The sequence below is a fragment of the Lepus europaeus genome, chromosome 1 (assembly GCF_033115175.1).
Source record: "Lepus europaeus isolate LE1 chromosome 1, mLepTim1.pri, whole genome shotgun sequence".
Lineage (NCBI taxonomy): Eukaryota > Metazoa > Chordata > Mammalia > Lagomorpha > Leporidae > Lepus > Lepus europaeus.
In genome coordinates, this window is record NC_084827.1 from 171,798,179 (window position 1) to 171,825,676 (window position 27,498).

Genomic DNA, 27,498 nt, shown 5'->3' on the forward strand with positions numbered 1-27,498 from the left:
GCACACCTCACATGGTGAGGTGGTCTGAAAAAGGACTATTTGTGGCAAGTTAAATTTCAGTTTATAAAAAGGCTATGTTGCTGAAAACCATGTGTGCAGATTGTGATTGTGAAGAATGGGGTGTGATGCCATATTCCCAGCAACCAAAGCTGATAAGGTGCCAGACTGTGTATGTATTGTTAAAGTGGTTCTTTTTATAGGCCTGCTCTGCTCAGTGCTTTGACATTGAAGTCAAGAAACTTAAGAAATAATAGTAATAAAATCTTAGGTGCACACAAAAAGGAATTTGTGCCTGTAAAACGAACTCTATGTCACCATTTATCAAAATGTTGCCCATACACTGCCCACAGATCTTTCCCCAAAGTAACATTGACTGAGAATTCAAATTTAAGATTTAATTCTGTTGAACCAATCTCTCTGGGGGCAGAATCTAACAATTTGTATTTGTATTTTTTAGTTAGTGAAGTATTTATTTATTTTTAAAAATTTATGTAAAAGAAACAAATTTCATGTATTCCATATCTACATAATGATACTTCCCACTCCACCCTCCTTCCTTCCCTCATTCCTACCTTCCCTCCTCATTCCTTTCTTATTTTTCTTTTAATTTTTGCAATGACATACTTTCAGTTTACTTTATAATCACAGGCTTAGCCCTCCACTAAATAAAGAAATTAAACAAGTAAGTAGAAGAACCACTGTACCTCAGGAGTATAAACAAGGCCTATAAACAATAATCAAATCTCAAAATGTCAATTTTGCTCATACACATTTTATTTTTTGGTATCTGTATATCAGTTACCACAAATCAAGGAAAATATATATTTGTCTTTTTTGGACTGGCTTGTTTCACTAAGCAAAATGGTCTCCAAATGCATCCATTTTGTTGTAAAAGAAAGGATTCCATTCTTTTTATGGCTGAGTAGTATTCCATCATTTATGTGTGTGTGTGTGTGTGTGTCTACGTTTGTATTTACATATACATACAATTATTTCTTTATCCAGTCATCAGTTGATGGACATCTGGGTTGATTCCCTATCATAGCTTTTGAGTTGAGCTGCTGTAATATGGAGGTACAGATACCTCTTTCATATGCTGATTTTGTTTCCTTGGGTAAATTCTCAGGAGCAGAATGGTTGGATCATATGGTAGATCTATTTTCAGATTTCTGAAGAATCTCCAAACTATCTTCCATAATGTTTGTACTAGATTACATTCCTACCAAAAGTGTATTAGGGTAACTTTTTCCCCACATCCTTGCCAACATTTGTTATTTTTTGATTTTTGGATGATAGCCATTCTAAGTAGGGTGAGGGGAAACCTCATTGTGGTTTTTATTCGCACTTCCATGATGGCTAGTGATCCTGAGCATTTTTTACATGTCAATTGGCCATTTGTATTTCATGCTTTGAAAAATGCCTGTTTATATCCTTAGCCCACTTCTTAGCTGGATTGTTTTATTGTTGAGCTTCTGGAACTCCTTACATATTCTGGATATTACTCCTTTAAGAGATGTATAGTTTGCAAATATTTTCTCTCTTTCTGTCAGTTGCCTCTTTATTTTGTTGCCTGTTTCCTTTGCTGTGCAGAAACTTCTGAGCTTCATGTCCATTTGTCTGCTTTTGCCTTTAATATCAGTGCTGCTGTGGTCTTATCCGATTGTTGTCAATGCCAATGTCTTGCAGTAAAATACTTTTACTTTTTATTGGAGTAATTTTTACTTTTTACTCAAATAGTTTGATGATTTCAGGTCTTAGGTTAGATCCCTGATCCATTGTGAGTCAATTCTTATATCAGGTGTAAGGTTGGCATCTTATTCCATAATTCTGCATGCACAGATCCAATTTTCCTGGCACCATTTGTTGAAGAGACTGTCCTTCTCCAGGGAGTGATTTTAGCTCATTTGTCAAAGATTACTTGGTTGTAGATGTGTGAATTAATTGCTGGAATCTCTAATGTGTTCCACTGATCTACATGTCTATTCTTGTGCTGGTACCAGACTAATTTTAATATAACTGCCCTGTAGTATGTTTTGAAATCTGATACTGTGATGTCTCCAGCTTTATTTTCATTGTTTAGGATTGCTGTAGCTATTCAGGGTCTCTAATGATTCCATATGAATTTTAGGGTCATTTTTTTCTAAATCTGAAGAGAATGTCTTTAGTATTATAATTGGGATTATATTGAATCTGTAAATTATTTTGGGTAGTATTGACATTTTGCTGATATTAATTCTTCAATCCATGAACTTGGAACACTTTTCTGGTTTTTCTATTTCTTTCCTTAATGTTTTGTAATTTTTTATTGTAGATTTTTCACATGCTTGGTTAAATTTATCTCCAGGTATTTAATTTTTTTTATAGTTATTATGAATGAGACTGGCATTGTTTTTTTTTATAGTTATTATGAATGAGACTGGCATTGTCTGTGTATACAAAAACTATTGATTTTTGTGTGTTAATTTTATGTCCTGCAGCTTTGCCAAATTCTCTTAGGAGTTCCAATAATCTCTTAGTGGAATCTTTGGATCTCCCATGAATAGGGTTATATCATCTGCAAATAGAAATAGTTTGAATTCCTCCTTTCTCAGTTGTATCCCTTTTGTTCTTTTTCTTGTCCAATAACTTTAGCTAGAACTTCCAGAACAATATTGAATAGCAATGGTGAGAGAGGGCATCCTTGTCTGGTTCCAGATCTTAGTGGAAATACTTCCAGCTTTTTCCTATTCAATGTGGTGCTGGCTGTGGGTTTGTCATATATTGCTTTGATTGTGTTATGTTCCTTCTGTACCCAGTTTGCTTAAGGTTTTTATTATGAAAATATTCAGTATTTTATCAAATGTCATATTTGAATCTGTTGAGATAATCATACTTTTTTTAAAAGATGTATTTATTTATTTGAAAGGCAGAGTTACAGAGAGGCAGAGGCAGAGAGAGAGAAGTATTCCGTCCACTGTTTCACTCCCCAGACGGCCACAATAGCCAGAGCTGGGCTTATCTGAAGCCTGGAGCCTAGAGCCTAGAGCTTCTTCCAGGTCTCCCATGTGGTTGCAGGGCCCCAAGCACTTGGGCCATCCTCCATTGCTTTATCAGGCCACAGTAGAGAGCTGGATCAGAAGAGGAGCAGCCAGGACTTGAACTAGCACCCATATGGGATGCCAGGACTGGCAGTCAGTGGCTTTATCCACTACGCCACAGCACCGGTCCCAATCATACATTTTTTATCCTTCAATATGTTCTTGTGATATATCACATTTATTGATTTCCATATATTGAACCATCCCTGCATATCAGGAATAAATCCCTTGACTAGGTGGATGATGTTTTTGATGTTGGATTTGATTAGCAGTATTTTTTTTTAACTTTTATTTAATGAATATAAATTCCAAAGTACAGCTTATGGATTACAATGGCTCCCGCAACCCTCCCCTTTCCCACTGATTTTTGAGTATATGTTCATTAGGGATATTGGTCTGTAGTTAGAGTTCAAGTTGTTAATTTCCAGCTTCATTCCATTGTGGTTCAAAAACATACATGGTATCATTTCAATTTTTTTTTTTTAAATTTGTTGAGACTTGTTTTATGGCCTAGTATATGGTATATCCTAGAGAAAGTTCCATGCATTGATTAAAAATACATGTATTCAGCAGCTATGAGATGCAGTGTTCCACTAGATATCAATTATTCCATTTGGTCAGTAGTTTAGATTATCTCTGTTGTTTCTTTGCTTTTTTGTTTTTTGGTTTTCTTTTTTGTCCAGTTCATCTGTCCATTGATGAAACTGAGATGTTGAAGTCTCCCATTATTGTTGTATTGGAGCCTCTGTCTACAGATCAGTTAACATTTTTTTAAAAGATTTTTTACTTATTTGAAAGAGTTATACAGAGAAAAGGAGAGGCAGAGAGAGAGAGAGGTCTTCCATCGCTGGTTCACTCCCCAATTGGCTGCAACAGCCAGAGCTATGCTGATCTGAAGCCAGGAATCGGGAGCTTCCTCTGAGTTTCCCATGTGGGTGAAGGGGCCCAAGCACTTGGGCCATCATCTACTGCTTTCCCAGGCTTTAGCAGAAAGGTGGATCAGATGTGGAGCAGCCAGGACTCCAACAGGTGTCCACATGGGATGCCGGCACTGCAGGAGGCTTTACCCGCTACGCCGCAGCACCGGCACCAACATTTGTTTTAAATAGCCAAGTGGCCTTGCATTGGGTGCTTATGCATTTACTATAGCCATATCTTCCTGTTGAATTAATTCCTTAATCATTACATAATGCCCTTTGTCACTTTTCACAGTTTTTGTGCTAAAGTATGTTTTGTGTATTAGGATGACTATTTCAGCTTCTCATGGAATATCTTTTTTCCATCCTTTCACTTTCAGTCTGTGTATCTTTGTTAGTGAGGTGTGTTTCTTGAGGGCAGCAAATAGATAGGTCTTGTTTTTTAATCCACTCATCCAGTCTATATATTTTAATTGGAGAATTTAGGCTATTAATATTCAAGGTTATTGTTGGTAATTAATGACTAATTTGTATTCTTAATAGACTTTCTGGATGATTATTCTATGATGAGAACTAATTTCTTCTGCAACCTTTGTTCTGGGTTTGGCTTATGAGTTTTGGTATTACAGTTTTGTTGCAATAGTGGTGACTGAAAATTCATTGAATAAGCGCTAAGTCTGTATCACATTTTATGTTCTGTATTAGGTACAACAGGCAGCATAGAGAGGTAAAAGGTGGGACTTGCCCTCAGAAATGTCAGCCACATGAAGGATGTATGCCTGCTAGATACTTTATAACCCACAAGTAATCAGAGTATCAAGCACCTAAGAGAGGCTTAGGCTAAGTGCTAGAGGCAGGGAGAAGAGGGTGAGCTTTTTCTTAACCAGAGCTGTCAGGTAAAGGAGGTACTGTTTGATTTGGACCTTGTGTAGAATTTACAAATGGGGAAAGACACTCCAGACAAAGTTCGAATAGCAGCATAGGCACAGACATAAGAGGTGTGTTCAACCAAGGTCTCTTTTGAATAGGGAATTAAGAAGTGGAAGAATAGCAGGAACCCAGGCTGGGACTGATCACCGAACCCCTAGAATGAAATATGCCACATGGAAACCAGCTTCAGTACATGGTGTAAATGCCAACAGTGCTCTGCATGGAAGAGCGATTGATCAGAGCTGCATTTTATGAATCTGGAAGCAGTCATTCTACAAAAAAGGATACGCATCTGTGGGGTACCATGCTTTATGTGAGATGATGAGAATACATAAATTGTAACAATATAGTTTTTGACTTTGAGGAATATTATCAACAGCCATTATCAAGTCAGGGAGACAAGTTTAAAACTATGTTATAATGCTCTGCACAAGAAACCAGAGCTTAAATTATGAAAGTGGCAGAGGAAGTGGAGAGGAAGAGATAAGTCAGAATTTCTTAACCAGCAGACTATCAGCACTGGGATGTGATATATCTGTAATCTACTACTGTGTAACAAATCATCCTGGAACTTTCGGTTTAAAACAGCAAACATGTATTCTTGCTCTTGAGTGTGTGTTCAGCTGGGCCAGGCTTGCTTCATCTTGGTTGGTGAGCTAATTAAGGTATGTGTAGCGGTCAGCTGGGGGGCTGGCTGCTCTACAGTGACCTCATTTATACGCTTGGCTGACTGTCGTCACTCCTCACCCAGCAGGCCAGCCTGGCTCATTCAGGAGTGCATAGCCTAACATTTCCAAGAGAGAGTGTGGAAAGAAGCAAGGCTTATGGTGGCACAGTATCACTCCGCCTCATTCTGTTATGCTAACAGGGTCACAAGAGCAGCCCAGATGCACAGCCTAGGCAAATAGACTCCACCTTCTGTTGGAGGCAAAGCAGACTCACAGCTGAGCTTAGGAACAGAGGGAGACCTGGAAGCCATTATTTAATTACTGTATTATGTGTAGTAAGTCGATGGCAGCATCACTCACACTGGAAGCATGCCTTGGCTGTGGAGTACCAAAGTCTGGGAGAAATTCTGAATGTGGAAAAGTTCTCGTGACTACTCCTGTGCACAGAGGGGTTTGATCACGCAGGGATTGACATGAATACCATGGGAGCAGTAGGACAGGGCAGGGCTTCTCAGCCAGGGTATTGCATAGCCCATCTCCATCCCACCTTGGGCTGACATTAAATATGGTCCCAAAAGCCAAGGCTCTTGGCACAAGAGAAAATATTTAGACTCATATTCGGGGGGACAACTTCCAGTTATTATTACTTTCTGTTAAGAAAATATGTAACCAGGCCGGCGCCGCAGCTCAATAGGCTAATCCTCCGCCTGCAGTGCCGGCACCCCGGGTTCTAGTCCTGGTCAGGGCGCCTGATCCTGTCCCGGTTGCCCCTCTTCCAGTCCAGCTCTCTGCTGTGGCCCGGGAGTGCAGTGGAGGATGGCCCAGGTCCTTGGGCCCTGCACCGGCATGGGAGACCAGGAGAAGCACCTGGCTCCTGGCTTTGGATCAATGCGGTACCCTGGCTGCAGCATGCCAGCCATGGTGGCCATTGGAGGGTGAACCAATGGCAAAAGGAAGACCTTTCTGTCTCTCTCTCTCACTGTCCACTCTGCCTGTTAAAAAAACAAAAACAAACAAAAAAGAAAATATGTAACCACAGTAGTAAGGCTTTAGCAATGATTAAAGTGTGATCAAAAGTGAGAGGAAAAATCAGAACATTTGAACGTGGAACACAGAAAATCTCCCAAAGTAAACGTAGTCAGAGAAAGAAAATGCAAGAAGACAAGCATACATTTTGTAGTTTTATTTCTAAAAGTTTGTCAAGTACTTCCAGCAGTAGTAGTACCAGGAGTTAGTAATAGTAGTGGAGGTATCTTTCAGAAAGAGAAAGAAACTATGACTTCCTTAAGTAATTTAATCTTCATGCCTCTCAGAGACAAGCATTAAAGATCTGGACATAAAAGCCACTTCTGATGGCTGATGTTGGATCAATTTTAGAGACTTGAATACTGCTACAGAGGAAGAGCCTTACATTTTGTGGATCAAAAGGAGACAGCACAGATTTCTGAAACTGATTACTGAAAAATACTTTTATTATTTGGTTAGTGTTACTGGTTAACATTATTTTCTCCTGCTTAAAAATAAGCAGTATAGAAATATTTAGTAACAAGCAATAAAAAAACACCCATGAACTGTGTTGAAAGATTCCAGGAAGTGATCTGAGAATACTGTTGGTTTTTCATAATTTTAAATCGTATTCTTTAAGAAAAATTAGAACAGTATACTAAGCAATAGGAATAAGTTGAAATTTTTCCGCAACATCAATTTTAAATCCTTTTTATGTTTTGTTATCATGTTAAAATATTTCAGTAAAGTTAATAAAATAAGTATTTTTTACCTAAAACAAAAAAGATTTTTAGAGGTGTTAACTGCATTTGACCTAGCAGTTCAGGGACTGAGCAGACAGGAATGCCTGCATCCATTTTGAAGTGGCTGGGTTTGAATCACAGCTCTACTTCTAATCCAGTTTCCTACTAATGCACACCCTGGGAGGCAGCAGGTGATGGCACAAGTGCTTGTATTTCTAATAACCCGCGTGAGAGACCGGGGTTGAGTCCTGGGCTCTCAACTGACCTGCCTAGCCCTGACTGTTGTAGGCATTTGGGTAGTGAAGCAGCAGATGAGGTTGATCTCTCTCTCTCTCTCATCTCCTTCATATAAATAAAATAATTAGATAAATATTTTTAAAAACATTTTTATACTTTAGAGATAATAAGACTTACTGAGAAGAGTATTTCTAGAATTACTTTGAAGCTAAGGGTTTTGTTTGTACTTCTGCCTGTGTTTGGTCTGGAGAAATCTGGCTTCTATTTTGTGAATATGAAGTTAATTTCTCTCTTTCTCTCTCTCTCCGTCAGATCTATTTATTTATTTGAAGGTGTTACAGAGAAAAAGGGAGAGAGAGAGAGAGAGCTCTTCTATCCATTAGTTCACTCCTCAGATGGCCACCATGGCCAGGGCTGCGCCAAGCTGAAGCCAGGAGCCAGGAGCTTCTTCTGGGTCTCCCATGTAGGTTGCAGGGGTCTAAGAACTTGGGCCATCTTCCACTGCTTTTCTCAGACCACTACCAGGGAGCTGGATTAGAAGTGGAGCTGGGGACTGCGCTGTGGCTCAGTGTGTTAACGCCCTGGGCTGAAGCACCGGCATCCCATATGGGCGCCGGTTTGAGACCCGGCTGCTCCACTTCTGTTCCAGCTCTCTGCTGGGGCCTGGGAAAGCAGTGGAAGATGGCCCAAGTCCTTGGGCCCCTGCCCCCACATGGGAGACCCGGAGGAGGCTCCTGGCTCCTGGCTTCAGATCAGCGCAGCTCTGGTCATTGCAGCCAATTGGGGAGTGAACCATCAGATGGAAGACCTCTCTCTCTTTCTCTCCATGCCTCTCCTCTGTCTGTGTAACTCTGACTCTCAAATAAATAAATAAATCTTTTTTTTAAAAAGAAAGAAAGAAGAAGTGGAGCAATCAGAACAGGAACCAGCACACACATATGGGATGCCAGTTTTGCAGGCAACAGCACAGCTCTGATGGGTTCCAATTTCAGAAGTAATTTATAGTGTAAAACTGCTAGGACCAAGATATTAAGAGTTTTACTGAATTATTTTCACCATTTCACCTCTCATTTTAACAGTCAGCTTTTTTTCCTTTCTCCTTTTCCTTTCATCCTATGGGTATATTTTTTGGATTTAAAGCATTCTTTTCTTTCCATTCACAGAAAACTACAAAAGCACCCAGTAGGTAACATTTGTCATTGAAATAGTTGATACATCTGAAACATAGTTCCTTATTTGGCATTTTTATATTACAGCTGACTATTCTACTTTAAGCATACCTAATCTTTTATTTTAAGAAATAGAAAACTAGCCGGCGCCGCGGCTCACTAGGCTAATCCTCCGCCTTGCGGCGCCGGCACACCGGGTTCTAGTCCCGGTCGGGGCACCAATCCTGTCCTGGTTGCCCCTCTTCCAGGCCAGCTCTCTGCTGTGGCCAGGGAGTGCAGTGGAGGATGGCCCAGGTCCTTGGGCCCTGCACCCCATGGGAGACCAGGATAGGCACCTGGCTCCTGCCATCGGATCAGCGCGGTGCGCTGGCCGCAGCACGCCTACCGCGGCGGCCATTGGAGGGTGAACCAACGGCAAAGGAAGACCTTTCTCTCTGTCTCTCTCTCTCACTGTCCACTCTGCCTGTCAAAAATAAAAAAAAAAAAAAAAAAAAAGAAATAGAAAACTGACATTGCTAAATAAATTGTCTTGGGGGTAAAGTCAGGTTATATGCTGGTCATACCATCTACTTCTATTCTAATCTAATTGGATGAATATAGAAATAAACACTTTTTAAAATAGAAACCATGAAAAGAAGAAATATAGGTGAGAAAATTCTTGATTTTTGGATATAGAACTTTCTGAGTGGAATAAAAGAAAAGTACAGAAGAGGAGAAGAATGGATTTTCTAATAAAAATTTTGACTGTATAGAGAACCCATACAAGGTAATAATTAACACTAACTCTTATTAGAAAAATAGAAAGTAATTTGAACATAAAATTTTTAAAAAGACTTAGAAATGATTGATATGTATCTAGAAGTAATTTGCTATGTATTAGTAGAGAGTTACCTAATTTTTTGTTATCTCGCTGTATTTACTGTTACTCACTGGCTGCTGATAAGAGAATGCAATTTGGTATAAGGTTTATGGAAAACAAACACACTAGAAATGTGTAATCCACAGGCTTTTATTCAGTGATTCCTTGGCTAGGAATCTAGCCTGAGGAAATTACAGATATGGTCTAATATTTGGGTGTGTTATTTATTTCATAATTATATGTACTATCATAAACTTAATTAAATTGAAATTTACAAAAAAGTGATCAAGGTTTAAGTGAGTTATGATTTAATTCTAAAATAAGGTACATTTATTACAAATAATATTTTTGAAAAGTTTAATGTTATAAAATATGATTATAACATAATTATTGAATAAAAAATCAAAGTGCAGGTTAGTATATAACGTACGTCAGAATTTTCTGAAATAATCCAACTCAAACCAAATATTTTCCCATAGGAAAAAAAAGTGAAAAATAATAAAGTCCATTAGAAAATGTTTCATTGGTATCTTATACTTAAGACATAAGTAAGATGTATTAAGGATGATAAAATTGAAATTGATAAAAGCAGTTTTTAAAACTGCTTCCTTTGCTATCATCTGTTATTGTATAGTGTACTTCAAGAAGTTTTTCTTTTTTAGATCAATTTTTCAAACTAGTTCCATATGCTGTTTAAAGCATTCATCAAAAATAAGATTCTGTTGTCAGACGGTTTTGCAATCATTTAATACATTGAGTTTTTAATTGTAGAACTAATTCTAATCCTCAGTATTCCCAATGTCGTGGGGGACCTTAGAAGGGATGTAGTTTGCAGTATGTTCCAAATTTATTTATTTGATTGAAGTGTATGTGTATATATATATATACACATATATACATATATATATAAAATATATTTATATATATTACATATAAATGACAGTGTGTTTGTGTGTGTGTGAGAGAGAGAGGGAGGGAGAGAGAGACAGAGAGAAAGACTTTGAGGAGGGGAGGGGAGAGAAGAGAGCCTCTGAAATTGTTGGAACTCTACCCTTTGAAACTAGGTTGCAGACATGCTGTTACTTTGCCTCTAAATATTTCAGTGTGTATCTCCTAAGTATAAGGATTACTCTGTTAATACAGTTCCACTGTCGCATCAAAGGAAATTAACCGTAATTTCCTTAAAACCTCTGATAGCCCAAATACAATAGTCCCCACATTTCTCAAAAGAGTGCCTTCCCTAGTCTGTTTTTCAAGATTCCAGTGTTGCCTTTTGTTTTCCTCCTAATGTGAAATCATGTGCTACTTTTTTCCATGGCTTATTTCCGCCAGGAAACCAAGATCATTGAATTATAGAAATCCTACATTTTTTCTGGTTATTTCTTCCTGGTGCTATTTAACTTAGTCTGTGTTTCCTATATATTGGCACTTATAGTTGAGGACTTAATCAAATTCAGGTCAAACATTTTTAGCAAGAATATGTCATAGATAATGCTCTGTTCTTTATATTGCATTATATCAAGAAATACACAGTGTCAGGCCATCCCACAGATAATGCTGTTTGACCATTCATGTAGTCACTGGATCTAAAGATGCATTCTTCCCTTTCCTCTGAGAACATCTTAGAGGAGGTCACACTATAGCACTGCATAGTCTCCCAACAACGTTCTAACTAATGGTATTTGTAGTCTTTGATGAACTGCAAAGTTAGCAATGATTTGTTGAGTTTCTTGATAATTTTTTATTTTTAAAATTTCTTTATAGTAAAGTTTACTCCTTACAATTACATGAATTTTAAGAAAAGCATACAGTTGTGTATTCACACAAAAAATCAAGATACAGAACCATGCATTATTCTTCAGAATTCTCTCTCACTTGATCTTTGTCCAAGCACTGGTCTTCTCCGTCTCCTTACGTTTTCTAGAATGTCATAAAAGCGGAATCTTACAATATTTAGCTTGTGAGGGCTTACTTCTTTCACTTAGAAAAGTACGTTTCTGACTTATCCCAATTTTAAGTGTGTTGATAATTTGTTCCCTTTCACTGTTGAGTCATAGATTTACCACAGGTTTTGTTTGTTTTTAACCACTTCACCAGTTGGAAGACATTTGGGTTGCTTGTAGATTTGGGCATTTGTGAATTAAAGTGCCATAAAAATTCACGTACAGATATTTGTGTGGGCGTAAATTTTCAATTCATTTGAGTAAACACCTAGGAGAGGGTTTGCTGGATCATATGGTAAGTGTATGTTTAACTTCATTTAAAAAAAAAAAAAAAAAAAAAAAACGGCCGGCGCCGTGGCTTAACAGGCTAATCCTCCGCCTTGCGGCGCCGGCACACTGGGTTCTAGTCCCAGTTGGGGCACTGGATTCTATCCCGGTCACCCCTCTTCCAGGCCAGCTCTCTGCTATGGCCCAGGAAGGCAGTGGAGGATGGCCCAACTGTTTGGGCCCTGCACCCGCATGTGAGACCAGGAGAAGCACCTGGCTCCTGGCTTCGGATCAGCGCGATGCGCCGGCCGCAGCGGCCATTAGAGGGTGAACCAACGGCAAAAAGGAAGACCTTTCTCTCTGTCTCTCTCTCTCACTATCCACACTGCCTGTCAATAATAATAATAATAATAATAATAAAATGAAGTGAAGGCTCTTAAAAAAGATTTATTATTAAAAAAAAACCTGCCAAACTGTTTTCCAAAGTGACTGTATATTCATTTTCCATTCCTGCTAACAGTGTATATGGAGAGCTGAGTGTAACCAATATCTCCAGATACTCCTTGGCACTTGGTATTTTCAGTTGTTTTCATCTTGTCCAGTATCTTATTCATTCCAGTATAACAATGTCAGGTTGTAGTTTTAATTTGCATTTCTCTAATGACTAATAATGTTTCTTTCCTGGATGTCTTCTTTGCTGAAGTCTGTTCCATTATTTTGCCTAGTTTTTATTGGATTGTCTTCTTGTTTTTTTTTTTTTTTTTTTTTTTTTTTTTTTTTTTTTAAATTTATGTGAGAGGCAGAGAAGCAGAGAGGCAAGCAGACAGAGAGAAAGTTCTCATTGCCTGGTTCACTCCCCAAATGCCCTTAAGATCCAGGTCTGGATCGGGGCTGGAGCCAGAAACAAACTAAATCTGGTCTCCCATATGGGTGACAGGGTACCAATCACTTGAGCCATAACATGCTGCTTCCAAGGATCTGTATAAGTTGGGAGGTGAAATTAGAAGCCTGAGCTAGATATTGAACCTAGGCACCCCCAAGTGGAAGGCAGGTGTTTTAACTGCTAGATTAAACACCCACTTCCTTTTATTGAGTTTAGAGAATTCTTTATATATTCTGATGTAAATACCTTATTAGATATGTGATTGGAGAATATTTTTCCCTAATCTGTGACCTCTTATGAGTGTTTTTTCCCTGATAGCTCTGCTATCTTTTAAAATAAAAGTTTTCAGTTTTGATAAAGTACAATTTATCAAATTTTCAAAAATCAAATTTATATCTAAGAATTAATATCTAAGAATATTTTGCATAACCCTAGATCATCAAGATTTTACCTTATAATTTCCTCTGGGAGATTCATAGTTTTATATTTAGATCAAGAAATCATTAATATAGGCAAGAAACAAGGTTCATTTTTTGCCTCTGCACTTCCAACATTTCAGCACCATCTATTGAAAATGCTATTTTTTCTCCATTGAATTTCCTTTGTACTTTTGTCAAATAACAGTTGACTATATTTATTTATTTATTTTTAAAGATTTTTATTTATTTATTTGAGAGGTAGAGTTATAGACAGTGAGAGGGAGAGACAGAGAGAAAGGTCTTCCTTCCATTTGATTCACTCCTCAGATGGCTGCAGCAGCTGGAGCTGCGTCGATCTGAAGCCAGGAGCCAGGTGCTTCCTCCTGGTCTCCCATGTGGGTGCAGGGGCCCAAGCACTTGGGCCATCTTTTTACTGCTTTCCCAGGCCGTAGCAGAGAGCTGGATTAGAAGAGGAGCAGCCAGAACCAGAACTGATGCCCATATAGGATGCTGGTGCCACTGGCGGAGGATTAACCTACTGTGCCATGGCGCCGGCCCCTGGCTAAATTTATATGAATCTGTTTCTCTGGCTCTATATTACTTGCCCTTGATCTGTGTGAAAATCTATCTGTTCATGAGTACTATACTCATTGATTTCATTAACTTGATACTCAGTCTTGAAATCAGGTAATAGGAATCCTCAGGTTTTTTTTTTTTTTTTAATTCCTTTGATTATTGTAGTTCTTTGGCCTTTCCATAAAAGTTTTGTAAAGAGCTTATATGTGTATCTGCTAGGATTTTGACCCTAGAGATCAGTTTGGGAAAAATTGACATTTTTTATTTCATATTTAATTAATTTTTAACAAATTCAAAATGATTTGTAGATACAAGCCTAAGAACATACTGATAATTTCTTTCCTCTCTCCATCCCTCCCTCCTCCCACCATCCTTCCATCTTTCTTTCTGTCCTATTGTTCTTGAGATAGCATATTTTAAATTTAAATTTCCATTGCAGTAAAAAGACTTAATACTTCACCAAATAAGAAGTTTAACAAGTGAAATGCAAAAAAGACCCTAGTTTAGTGAGAATATAGACAATGGCTATAAACAAAAATTGAATGGAAAAATGATCATTTTTACTCATATACAGTTTTTTGTCAATTATTCATTCATAATTTCTTTCAGTGAAATAGAACCAATGAAAAGGTAATATCCAAATATTTTTGTGTGATTACAAAGCAGTAATTAAGTTCATTTAAACATTAAACAATCTTCCCTCAACAGTTTATGAACAGGACTGATTTTATTCATATTGTAATGCAAATAATTATAAATTACTTTTTTGGACTCAGGGAAAACATATGGTATTTATATTTTTGGGATTGACTTATTTTACTAAGTATAACAGTTGCATCCATTTTGCTATGAAAGGATGTCATTCTTTTTTATGGCTGAGTAATATTTCATATGTATGTCGTATACCAATTTTCTTTATCTAGTCATTGGTTGATGGACATCTGGGTTGATTCCATATCTTAGCTATTGTGAACTGAACTTATGTAAACTTGGAGGTACAGATAACTCACTCTTTGATATGCTGATTTCATTTCTTTTGGGTAAATTCATGGAGTGAGATGGCTGGCTGATAAAATATATCTATTTTCAGCTTTCTGAGGTTTCTCTATAGTGACTTTCACATTTGCTGTACCAGTTTATATTCCCACTAGCACTGGATTAGTGAACCTTTTCTGCCACATCATCACTAGAATTTATAGTTTTTTGATTTCTGTGTAGATCCATTCTAACTGTGGTTTTGATTTGCATTTCCCTAATGGCTGGTGATCCTGAGCATTTTTGCATGTGTCTATTGGCCAGTTGAATTTCCTCTTTTGAAAAATGCCTGTTCATGTCTTTGCCTGTTTGCTTTTTTTGTTTTGCTGTTGTTGAGTTTCTCAAGCTCTTTACAGATTTTGGATTTTAATCCTTTATCATTTGCATAGTTTACAGATATTTTTTCCCTTTATGTCAGTTGCCCCTTCACTTTAAGTGTTTCCTTTGCAATGCAAAAGCTTCTTGGCTGGATGTAGTCCCATTTTTCTATTTTTTCTTTGGTTGCCTATGTTTCTAGGGTGTTTTCCAAAAAGTCTTTGCCTATGCCAATGTCTTGCAGTTTCCCCATTGTTCTCCTCTAGTATTTGACTGTATCAGATCATAGATTTAGATCCTTGATTCTTTTTTTTTTTTTTTGACAGTCAGTGTGGACAGTGAGAGAGAGAGAGAGAGAGAGAGAGAGAGAGAGAGAGGGAGAAAGGTCTTCCTTTACCGATGTTTCACCCTCCAATGGCTGCTGTGGCTGGCGTGCTGCAGCCGGCACACCGTGCTGATGCAAAGCCAGGAGCCAGGTGCTTCTCCTGGTCTCCTATGCAGGTGCAGGGCCCAAGTACCTGGGCCATCCTCCACTGTATTCCTGGGCCACAGCAGAGAGCTGGACTGGAAGAGGGGCAGCCGGGACAGAATCCGGTGCCCTGACCAGGACTAGAACCCAGTGTGCTAGTGCTGCAGACAGAAGATTAGCCTATTGAGCCACGGTGCCGGCCCTTGATCCATTTTGAGTTGATTTTTGTCTAAGGTATAAGGAATCTTCTTTCATACTTCTACTCACAGAGATCCAATTTTCCTGACACCATTTATTGTAGAGACTGACTGTCCTTTCTCGAAATGATTTTAGCTCCTATATCAAAGATTAATTAGATGTAAATCCATTGGTCTACATGTCTACTTTTGTGCCAGTACCAGGCTGTTTTGATTTTGACTGCCCTATAGTATGTCCTGAAATCTGGTATTGTGATGCCTCTGGCTTTGTTTTTGTTGTTTAAGATACCTTTAGCTCTTTGGGGTCTCTTGTGTTTCCATATGAATCTTAGCATCATTTTTCCTAGATCTGAGAATAATATCATTGGAAATTTCTTAAAAGATTTTATTTATTTATTTGAGAGGCAGAGTTACAGAGAGAGGGAGAGACATAAAGGTCTTCCATTGGCTGGTTCACTCCCCAAATGGCTGCAATGGCCAGAGCTGGGCCAATCTGAAGCTAGGAAATGGGAATTTCTTCCAGGACTCCCATGTGGGTGCAAGGGCCCAAGCCCATGGGGCCATTTTCTAGTGCTTTCCCAGGCCATAGCAGAGAGCTGGGTTAGAAGAGGAGCATCCAAGGACCCAAATTTGCATCCATATGGGATGCCAGCACTGCAGATGGAGAACCAGACCATTACACCACAACACTGGCCTCTGTCATTGGTATTTTGATTGGGATCACATTGAATCTATATATTACTTTCAGTAGTATGGATATTTTGATGATAATACTTCTTTCAATTCATGAATATGGAAGATTTTTCTTTGTGTATGTGTGTCTCCTTCTATTTCTTTCTGTAATGCTTTGTAATTTCTACTGTAGGGATCTTTCATCTCCTTGGTTAAATTTATTCCAATATATTTCTAATTTTTATATCTATTGTGATGGGACTGGTCTTGCAAGTTCTTTATCAACCATGGCATTGTCCTATGTATACAAAGGTTATTGATTTTTGTGTGTTAATTTTATATCCTGCAACTTTACCAAACTCTCTTATAAGTTCCAGTAGTTTCTTAGTGTAGTGTTTTGGTTCCCCTTATATATGGAATCATGTCAATGTGAACAGAGATAATTTGACTTCCTTGTTTATAATGTATATCCCTTTAATTTCTTTTTCTTGCCTAATGGCTCTGGCTACAACTTCCAGGACCACATCTTCCTGCTTTCCAATAGAATGCCCTGCACATAGTAGATGCTCAGTAAATATAGTTTGGACTTGATGCATGACTGGGGAAATGAATGATGGGATGAGCTCAAAAATCATCACCATTTCAGTAAATTATCTCATTGCACTAGACGGTTGCTCATTCTGTTATATTCTTGAACCCCTTTGGCACCTTAATAAAAATCTTTTAAAAATAAGGCATCTCTCCCAATGTACCCTCTTAATAAATATAGTTTTTCTCTCATGGAGACTGGAGGACAAATCCCTGCTCCTCCACCAACCAGGCACATGATCTCAGGTAAGCCATTTGAACCCTCAGAGCCTCCGTTTTTCTCATCTGTAAAATGGTTATACAAATGCCTACTTCACAGGATTGTTGGAAGAATCATTTGAATAGTCCCGTGAAAAACACTGGACTGGGTGGCATGGAGTATATACTCAATAGGCAGTATATGTTTTCTCCTCTTTCCTCACCTATTGACTCTGTTGGAACCTCAGAAAGGCAAAGGCAGACCTTTCTCCATTTGGGATCTCCAGAGCCTGGGACACAGTCCTTGCTCAACACAAGTGTGCTGAGTGAATGAATAAGCAATGATTAAAATATTATCATTTATTTATTAAATAAAAATGGTGGTACCAAGAAAAAGAAAAGTGAAAGTGGGCATCCTTGTGTGGTTCCAGATCATAGTGGAAATGCTTCCAGCTTTTCCGCACTCAGTATAATGCTGCCTGGGGGGTTGATGTATATTGCCTTGATTGTGTTGAGGAATTTTCCTTCTATACCAAATTTGCTTGAGCTTTTTAATCATGAAAAGATGTTGTATTTTATCAGATGCTTTTATCTGCATCAACAGAGATAATCGTATAGTTTTTATTCTTCAATTTGTTAATGTGCTATATCACATTTATTGATTTGCGTATGTTGAACCATCCATGCATACCGGGGATTAATCCTATTTGGTCTAGGTGAATGATCTTTCTGATGTGTCATTGAAATAGATTAGCTAGTATTTTGTTTAGGATTTTTGAATCTATGTTCATTGTCATATTGGTCTGTAGTTCCCTTTCTTGTTGTATCTTTTTCTGGTTTAGGGATTAAGGTGTTACTGGCTCATAAAAGGTATTTGGGAAGATTCCCTTCCTTTCAATTGTATTAAACAGTTTCAGAAGAATTTGAATTAGTTCTTTAAAAGTCTGGTAGACAGGGGATTCCAATACAATCCCATCAAGGTGGCATGTACCAATGCCATCTCACTAGTCCAAGTGATTAATTTCAGTTCACAACCGATGGCTCTGATAGGTCTAAGAATCAAAGGGATCACACAAACAAGACAAGTGTCTGCTAATACTAACTGATAGAATCAAAAAGGGAGAGAAAGATCCAACATGGGAAATGGGATACACAGCAGACTCATAGAATGGCAGGCGTCCTAAACAACACTCTGTCCTCAGAATCAGCCCTTAAGGCATTCGGATCTGGCTGAAGAGCCCATGAGAGTATTGTAGGCATGGAAAGCCAAGATACCATGGAAAAGAAAAAAAAAAAAAAGAAGAAGACCTAAATGAAAGATCTCCACGAGTGAGATCCCAGTGGGAAGAACGGGGCCATCAAAGAAGGAAGTACCTTTCTCTGAAGGGAGGAGAGAACTTCCACTTTGACTATGACCCTATTGGAATAAGATCAAAGTCAGCGAACTCTAAAGGCTTCCATAGCCCTGGCAACTCATGACTAGAGCCTAGGGAGATTACTGACGCCATGAACAGGAGTGTCAAATTGTTAAGTCAGCAACAGGAGTCACTGTGTACTTACATCCCATGTGGGATATGTCCTTAATGTGTTATCTAATGTGCAGTGATGCTATAACTAGTACTGAAACAGTATTTTTACACTTTGTGTTTCTGCGTGGGTACAAACTGATGTGATCTTTACTAATTATATACTGAATCGATCTTCTGTATATAAAGATAATTGGAAATGAAAAAAAAAAAAACCCCTGGTGTTAAATTGGAAATGGCATAGAAAATTAATTAATTTTTTTTAAAAAAATATTATGTAGGATCTCTGTCTTTAATGTGCTGTACACTCTTATTTAATGCTATAACTAGTACTCCAACAGTATTTTTTTTTCACTATGTGTTGCTATATGGCGGCAAACTGTTGAAATCGTTACCTAATATATACTAAACTGATCTTCTGTATATAAAGAGAATTGAAAATGAATCATGATGTGATTGGAAGGGGAGAGGGAGCGGGAAAGGGGAGGGTTGCGGGTGGGAGGGAAGTTTTTGGAGGGGGAAGCCATTGTAACCCATAAGCAGTACTATGGAAATTTATATTCATTAAATAAAAGTTTAATTAAAAAAAACTTAATCTGAGGAATAGTTTTAAAAGACTGAAAACAAATAAAAAATTAATTAACAACAACAACAAAAAAAGTCTGGTAGAACTCAGCAATGCAGCCATCTGGTCCTGGGCTTTTCTTTGTAGGGGATGGCTTTATTACTGATTCAATCTCTGTTTGGTTATTGGTCTGTTTAGGTTTTCAGAGTCTTCATGACTCAGTTTTGGTAGATTGTATGTGTTCAGAAATCTATCCATTTCGTCCAGATTTTCCAATTTGTCAGCATATAGCTGTTTGCTGAAATTCCTGATAATTATTTTTATTTCCTTTTTTTAAAAGATTATTTATTTGAATTGCAGAGTTACAAAGAAACAGGCAGAGAGAGAGAGAGTTCTTCCATCTGCTGGTTCACTCCCCATATGGCTGCAAGGGCTGGAGCTACATGGATCTGAAGCCAGGAGCCAGGAGTTTCCTCTGAGTCTCCCACATGGGTGCAGAGGCCCAAGGACTTGTGCCATCCTCTACTGCTTTCCCAGCCCACAGCAGAGAGCTGGATCAGAAGCAGCCAGGACTTGAACCGGTGCCCATATGGGATGCTGGCACTACAGGCAGTGGTTTCACCTGCTACACCACAGTGCTGGCCCCAATTCTTTTTCATTCTGTGATATCAATTGTTACATAATTTAACTTTTAGTGTGCATGCATCTTTGTTGGTGAGGTTTGTTTTTGTGGGCAGCAAACAGAGGAGTCTTTTTTTTCTAAGTAAAGATTTATTTATTTATTATTTGAAAGGCAGAGTTACAGAGAGGCCGAGGCCAAGAGAGAGAGAGAGAAAGAGGAGAGAGGTCTTCCATCCACTGGTTCACTCCCCAAATGGCCGCAACAGCTTGAGCTGGGCTGATCTGAAGCCAGGAGCCAGGAGCTTCTTCTGGGTCTCTCACACAGGTACAGGGGCCCAAGGACTTGGGCCATCTTTGAGTGCCTTCCCAGGCCATAACAGAGAACTGGATTGGAAGTGGAGCAGCTAGGTCTCAAATGGGTGCCCATATTGGGATGCCAGCACTGCAAGTGGCAGCTTTACCTGCTATGCCACAGTGCCAGCCCCAGGGTCTTTTTTTTTTTTTTAAATAAATTCAGCCAGTCTTTCAGTTGGAGAATTTATCCATTTGCATTCAAGTTACTATTATAAGCAATGACTTGTCTCTGCCTTTTTTTCCATAAATATTCCTATTGTTTGCTTTGGATTTCCTTTGTACTATTCCAGGTAACTTTCTCCCTTCACATTATTTCATAATGATGACTATCTCTCTGTGTTTCTGGGTATAGCACATCCTTAAGCATCATTTGTAAGTCCATATGAGTGATGAAAAATTCGTTCAATTTCTGTTTGCTATGGAAAGTCTTTATTTCACCTGCATTTATAAGTAAGAGCTTTACAAGGTACAGTATTCTGGGTTGACAGTTTTTTTTTTCTTTTAAGACTTAGACTGCCTTTCCATTCTCTCCTAGCTTGTTGGATTTCTGATGAGAAATCCTGAGTCTAATTGGAGTCTAATTGGAGATCCTCTGAAGGTAACTTCTCATTTCTCTTGTACACATTTTAGAATCTTCTCTATGCTTTATTGTTAAAAGTTTGACTACAATGTGTCATGGTGAAGATCTTTTCTGATCATGTGTATTACAAGTTCTGTTTGCTTCCTGTATTTGGATGTCCCTATCTTTCTGCAAATTTGGGAAATTTTCTGTTATTATTTCACTGAATAGGCTTTCTTTTCTTCTTTTTCTTTTTTTTTTTTTTTTTTTGACAGGCAGAGTTAGACAGTGAGAGAGAGAGAGACAGACAGAAAGGTCTTCCTTTTTCTGTTGGTTCGCCCCCTAAGTGGCTGTTATGGCTGGCGCATTGCAGCCGGCATGTTGCACTGATCTGAAGCCAGGAGCCAGATGCTTCTTCCTGGTCTCCCATACGGGTGCAGGGCCCAAGGACCTGGGCCATCCTCCACTGCACTCCCAGGCCACAGCAGAGAGCTGGCCTGGAAGAGGAGCAACCAGGACAGAATCTGGTGCCCCAACTGGGTCTAGAACCCGGGGTGCTGGCGCTGCAGGCGGAGGATTAGCCTAGTGAGCTGTGGCACTGGCCTGAATAGGCTTTCTAATCCATTCTCTCTTTCAATACCTTCAGGAACTCCTAAGACCCATATTTTGGCTCATTTGATCATATTTCATAAATCTCAAATGCTGTTTTTAATTTTTTGAATTTCTTATTTTTTTTTTTTTTCGGTCTGATTGAGACATTTCCAAAGATTTGTCTTCTGGATACTCTCTTCTAGATTTGTCTTTGGATATTCTTTCTTCTGCCTCACCAAGTCCATTGTTATATCTTTGCACTTTATTATTTATTTGCCATGCAGAATTCTTCATTCTAATATTTCAGGTTTTTTTTTCTTTTCAAAAGTTCTCTTTTATTGGAGAATTTTTTCATCCATGTCCTATGTGGATTTCTTTAACTCATGGATTTGCTTCTCATTGCTTCTGAGTGATTCTATGGCCATTTTTAAGAATTCCTTTTCAGACGTTTCATCAATCTCTTTTTCTTCACATTCTAATAATGAAGTGTTGTGTTTTGGAGGAGTCATGTTGTTTTCCTTGTTCTTGTTTCTTGTATTTCTGTGTTTATTTTTAGGCATTTGTGGAAATACTTGTTGATTTTCTCCTCTGATAAGCTTTGTCTTTGGACTATGCCTCTGTGGCTTAGTGGAATATCTGCTGCTTCATTGACTACCCAGAGGCATGAGTTGTGTGGGGCCAGAGAACTATGGTCAGTAATCCAAGGTGACACTCAAGTTGGCCTGGTAGATCTCCTCTGTTGTCAGCAGGGGAGAGGGTGTGTGTGATCACACCTGTTGGTGTAATCACAGCCTCACTTCCTCTCTTCAAAGGTGATCCTTGACCAGAGTTAGCCCACAGTGGGTACAACCCACATCTGCACTGGCACATGAACCTCACCAAGGATTTTAATGTTCTCAGTGTGAGCAAGGAACTCTCTGCATTGACCATTCCACCCCCCAACCCCGGAGGCCTTCAGCCTCTGATACCTGACACAGTGATTGAACACTGACCCAGCTACACCCCCTGTCCTATCATGCAGCCCCAAAATTCCCACAGTCACAGTGTGCAAGGCTCCCATAGTCACAGGACACAGAGGGTCCACTCAGCACCATGATCCTGCCCCATCCACGAGGAGAACAGAGACTTCTCTATAGCCAGCAACCTTTGGTTGCTCTGCCTTTGCAGTGTGAGACCCAGAACCTGTGATTTGTTGAGAGGATAGGGGTACCACATAGTCCTACATGGTTGCCCAGCCCCCTTTCAATCTTCCCAGTCAGACTCAAAATCAGTGGGGAATGCAGATTTTTCCCTCTGGTAAAAACCTAGTCACACACAACTATGAGACCCACTGCAGCCTCTAGGGGTGTCAAGATGGTACCTTCTCCCTGCCCACTGCTGGGTGCCCTTTTGGGGAATTGGGGAGAAAGAAACATGCTTTTCTTTTGCTGGATTAGGTATGTACCCCACCACCTGCTGGGGCTCCAGGCCAGACTCAAAGTCTTTATTGATTTCTTCAACTGAGGTTTTATGCATTTGAATGTATAGATCCTCCATGTATTTTCCTAATGTGCTATTGCAAATGGTACTTTGAAAAAATTTTCCTGTATTTGTTGAAGTAATTATATTTTTTCTTTAGTTCATTAACATGCTAAATTACTTTGATTTTAATAGTTGAAGCAAGTTTGCATTCCTAGTATAAATTCTACCTGGTTGTGATGTATTATGGTCCATCCTGGTAAAAGTGCTAAGTAGACCTGAAAGAATGTGTGTTCTGCTATTGTTGGGTGGAGTGTTCTATACATGTTAATAGATGAACTTAGCTGATCATGCTGTATCAGCTCTTCCATGCAAGGTCTTCATAAAGTTTATGGAAAATGCATGTTACCAAAAACCTAGATGTGGATTTCCAAAATTTTTTTCACTTTAAAAATCATATTTTTCTTTTCTTTTATTAAAGCTGAAGTGTTCATCATTGCAGATGATGACAAAAATATCAATTATTTTGAAAAGCTATGCTCTTGCTGATTTAGCTTTCATTTTTTTTTTTCATGGTTTTCACACTCTGGTTTTGGGTTTTCAGCATCCTTTTCCTTTTTGCCAAGTTCAAACTTGTATTTCCAAAATGTTTTGCAACAAATAAACACCTGTTAATTGCCTTTTCCCTGAAATTTTATTTGAAAGAAGGGATTGCGCGCACTCATCAGCTGAGTCGTTCTCCAAGTGCCCTCAGTCATAGGGCCAGACTGAACCGAGGAGTCAGGAACAAATGCAGCTCTCCCTCGCGGGTCTAAGGAATCCAGTTACTAGAGTCATGATAGCTGCTTCTTGGGGTCTGCAATAGCAGGAAGCTGGAGTCAGGCAGTCTGAGCCAAGCGTTGCCAGGTGTTCTGATAGAGAACCTGAGGGTTCTAAGTGGACATCATTGCTAGGTAAAATGTCTACCCTCCTGGTGAGCTTTCTGAAGTGCTCTTGTATATCCCTACTGATTACAATCCACTTCTTCCACTGAATGCTGTATTTTGAATTATACAGTAGTACCACAATATTGAGTATGTATTGTTGTTGTGGTTACTCTGGATTCAAAAGAGACTTTACATTTCTTTCCTGCTACCTTTGTTTTTGAATGAGACTGATTTACCAGAGAGCTTTTTCTAGTGCCTGCTTGATCTTCAGTTTCAGGTCCTTGTTTCATGCCATGACTTGGGCATGCTGTGTGCCCACCCTCCTGTCCTTTGCACAGTGTTGTTCTGGACTTGTTATTCTGTGCTTTTGGTCTGCTGGTGGGGCGTGAGTTGGAGTGTTCTGGTCAAGCCTTAGTTTTGGGCTATCACTAGGTCCTGGGGTTTGGTGATATGGCCCTCACAGTTTTTCTGCCCCTCTCCTAGGTAGTGTTTTGTTTTCTTCCCATTTCCCATCTTTCACCCATAGTAGCTTTTCATCAGATCCTGGGGGAAAACAATGGTTCTTGTCCTTCTTCCAGGCACTTAGTCTTCTTTTCCATGTGGTCTGTAGATGAGGAGGATCTAGGCAACCTTTCATCCCTTTCCTGCGTTTTCCCCAGGAATGGAGCAGAATGACCAGTGCTGATTTTTCTGTCCTCTCTTTTTTTTTTTTTTATTTATTTGACAGGTAGAGTTATAGACAGTGAGAGAGAGTGAGACAGAGAGAAAGTTCTTCCTTCTGTTGGTTCACTCCCCAAATGGCCGCCATGGCCAGCATTGTGCTGATCCGAAGCCAGGAGCTTCCTCCTGGTCTCCCATGCAGATGCAGAGCCCAAACACTTGGACCATCCTCCACCACCCTCCTAGGCCACAGCAGAGAGCTGGACTGGAAAAGGAGCAACCGGGACTAGAACCCAGCATCCATGTGGGATGCTGGTGCCGCAGGTGGAGGGTTAACCAAGTGAGCCACAGTGCTGGCCAATTTTTCTGTCTTCTTGCCAGCCTCTGCCATCCCAGCCAAGGTCCTGAGGAGATCCTGAAAAGCAAGTGTGTGTTCCTTCACATCACAGCCTCCATGGATTCTATGTTCTCTTGCCAGCCCAGATCCAACCTTTACTGACCTGTTAACAACTTGGGCTGAATTCCTTTCTCTGGTGTCTGGCAGAGTATGCCCTCAGCAAGCAAGTGTCCATGTGTTAGTTTAGATGCAGCTTTAACTGATTGCCCTACTACCTGAATCTTCAGTGGGTTCAACAAAAGTTGCGAATTTGCAGTTGTCCATTATCAGGATGGCAGGGATGCTGTTTCCAGCTGTCCATGTTCAGAGTGGAATATAGGAGCATTCCTTATTCTTCACTGGACTTCGAATCATCTGTCATTCCTTGTGCACTTGTTTATCAGCTCATTATTATTTTTAAACAAGGGTGCCTTTCTCTTATGAGCTGGATAGAAATTGTAGTTCCTTCTGTAAAAGGTGGGTAAACACTTAATTTTGCCTTTCATTCCCAGTTTTCAGATTAAGATGTTAATGAAATAGTTATCTGTATTATTGAGTTTTGGAAGGACTGACAAATGGAAATGCATGTGGTAGAAAGAATACCAGTTGAATCAAGGCATCAGCTCTAAGCTTGGAGTTTGCCATTATCATATATCTTAATAGTACCTGGCCAAAATTACATGTCCCTAAGTTCCTGCCAAGAACAATAAAACCGAAGTAGCCTCTATAGAAGAAAAACTGAAATCCTATCATTTCAAGGGCCTTGCACATCACTGCTGTTAGCAAAAATCTTGTCTTATTCTGCCGACAGTCTCAGCTTTTATAAGCAAGTCCAAGAGGCAGCTGATACTATAGTCAGAGAAAAGTTTTGGAAAAGAGCCATCTTTCTCTGAGTCAAAAAGCAGATGCCAACTGGGAGCATTAGCTCACTGCATTTTTTTCTCTCAAACACCCCCACATATATGCAATTTGCTCCCCCCACCCCTTTTTTAATAGCCTGTCACCTAGTTCAGCTGGCACTGGGTACAAAGCTCTTTCCTTTTCAACTTCTGTCTGCCAGCCAGGAGCACATGTATTGGATAAAGCTGGAAACCCTTGCTGACATGTGGAGTAACTCGTGCATCTTTTCTTAGACTCTTCTGAAAGGCAAATGGCCACAATCACACTCTGGCTGTCTTGTGAAAATCAGGCAGAGTTGTCATTCCCTCACCTACACTGTACCACGGGGCCTGCAAGTTGGCCATATGGGAAACTGTGGTGGTGCAGACAGAGGCCTGCACTTGGGGGAGATTGATTGCTGTTTTGTCTTAGCTTTCAAATGTAAGCTTACAAGGGAAGCCACTTTGGAAAGAAATATTTCATGTCCAAATTAATATGTACTGCTTTTGTTCTTAATGGATTATTTGTTATTTTTAAAATTTATTTGAAAGTCAAAGAGGTAGACAAAGATCTCCCATCCACTAGTTCACTCCCAAACTGTCCACAAGAGCTGGGGCTGAGCCAGGCTAAAGCCAGAAGCTGGAAACTCAATCCAGGTCCCTCACTTGGGTGTCAGGGACTCTACTCAAGTATCACCTACTGCCTTACATGATTTGTATTAGCAGGAAATTGGAATCAGGCGCAGAAGCAGGACTTGAACCCAGGTACTCCAATACAGGATGTGAACATCCCAAGTGGCATCTTAACCACAATGTCAGATGCCTAATCCCAGAAATATCTTTGAATTCTCTTTATAAGTTTCCTGTCATCATAGCAATCAACTGAGATCTATTTTATCTTTAAAAAAAAATGTGAGCAATTAATTCACAGCCTGAGATGCCCTATGCTGTGTCAGAGGGCCTAGCTCACGTCCTGGCTGTCAAGCTACCAATCCACCTTCCTGCTATTGTGTGTAGGAGGCAGCTAAAATACTGGAGACTCTGCCACCCATTTGAATACCTCCGTGGAGTCTTTGATGCCTGGTTTCAGCCTGGCCCAGCCCTGCTATTGTGACAATTTAGGAAGTGAACCAGCACATGGATAATTTGTTTTCTCTCCCCCCTCCTTTAAAATAAAATGGAAATAAACAAAAATCGAAACAATTTATTTTAACTAAGTTGAAATATTTTAGTTTTACTGAACAAATGTCAGAGTATTAAGACAAAAGTTAGCATTTGTCTAATTTCTTTATTACTGTATAGAAATTTCGTAGAAAACTGGGGTGCGTTATGTTATCTTTTTTGATCATAAAATTCAAAGAGGTAATTATGAGACTTTTCACAATCAGAGTTTCAGTCCTAGGGTGTCCATTAACTAACTTTATGGGAGCTATGAATCCCTGAATCTGATCAGATTTTTGATATATTAGTATTTGTTTATAATGAAAGGGTTGAGTTGGATATTCTCTGAATCCTTCCATTTCTATTATTCTGCACCCAGGAGCAGGTAGGGCATTGACAAGGATGTTGGGAAATATCAAGGAAATTGGTGTTGGACACCTCAGTCTCAAGGCTTATGGATGAATGATCCCTGGAAGATAAATTTACACAACTGTACAGGACAGGTCTAAATTGATAATTGCATGCCTTAGCTGGTAGCATCTTACTCACTTGTATGACCAGGTGAGCCCTCCGTGGCCTGGAGTAGACATATGCAGTTGGCAGCTTTTAGCATGTACGGATTTGCCCTGCAGCCAGTTGCAGAGCAGTGCCTCCAG

The 27,498-nt window shown here is 39.4% G+C and overlaps 1 protein-coding gene across 5 annotated transcripts in view; it reads left to right on the forward strand.

Moving 5' to 3' along the window:
- Positions 1–27,498, forward strand: part of RHBDD1 (rhomboid domain containing 1) — a 212,931-nt gene that overhangs the window by 90,897 nt on the left and 94,536 nt on the right. The window contains exon 7 of one of the 5 annotated variants that reach the window (XM_062193024.1): positions 5,023–5,090. The exons of the other annotated variants lie outside the window; for them this stretch is intronic. Coding sequence (XP_062049008.1) covers positions 5,023–5,030 — 8 coding nt within the window. The 3' untranslated portion in view covers positions 5,031–5,090. Of the gene's footprint in view, positions 1–5,022; positions 5,091–27,498 lie in introns of those variants that run through there. 5 annotated transcript variants of the gene reach the window in all.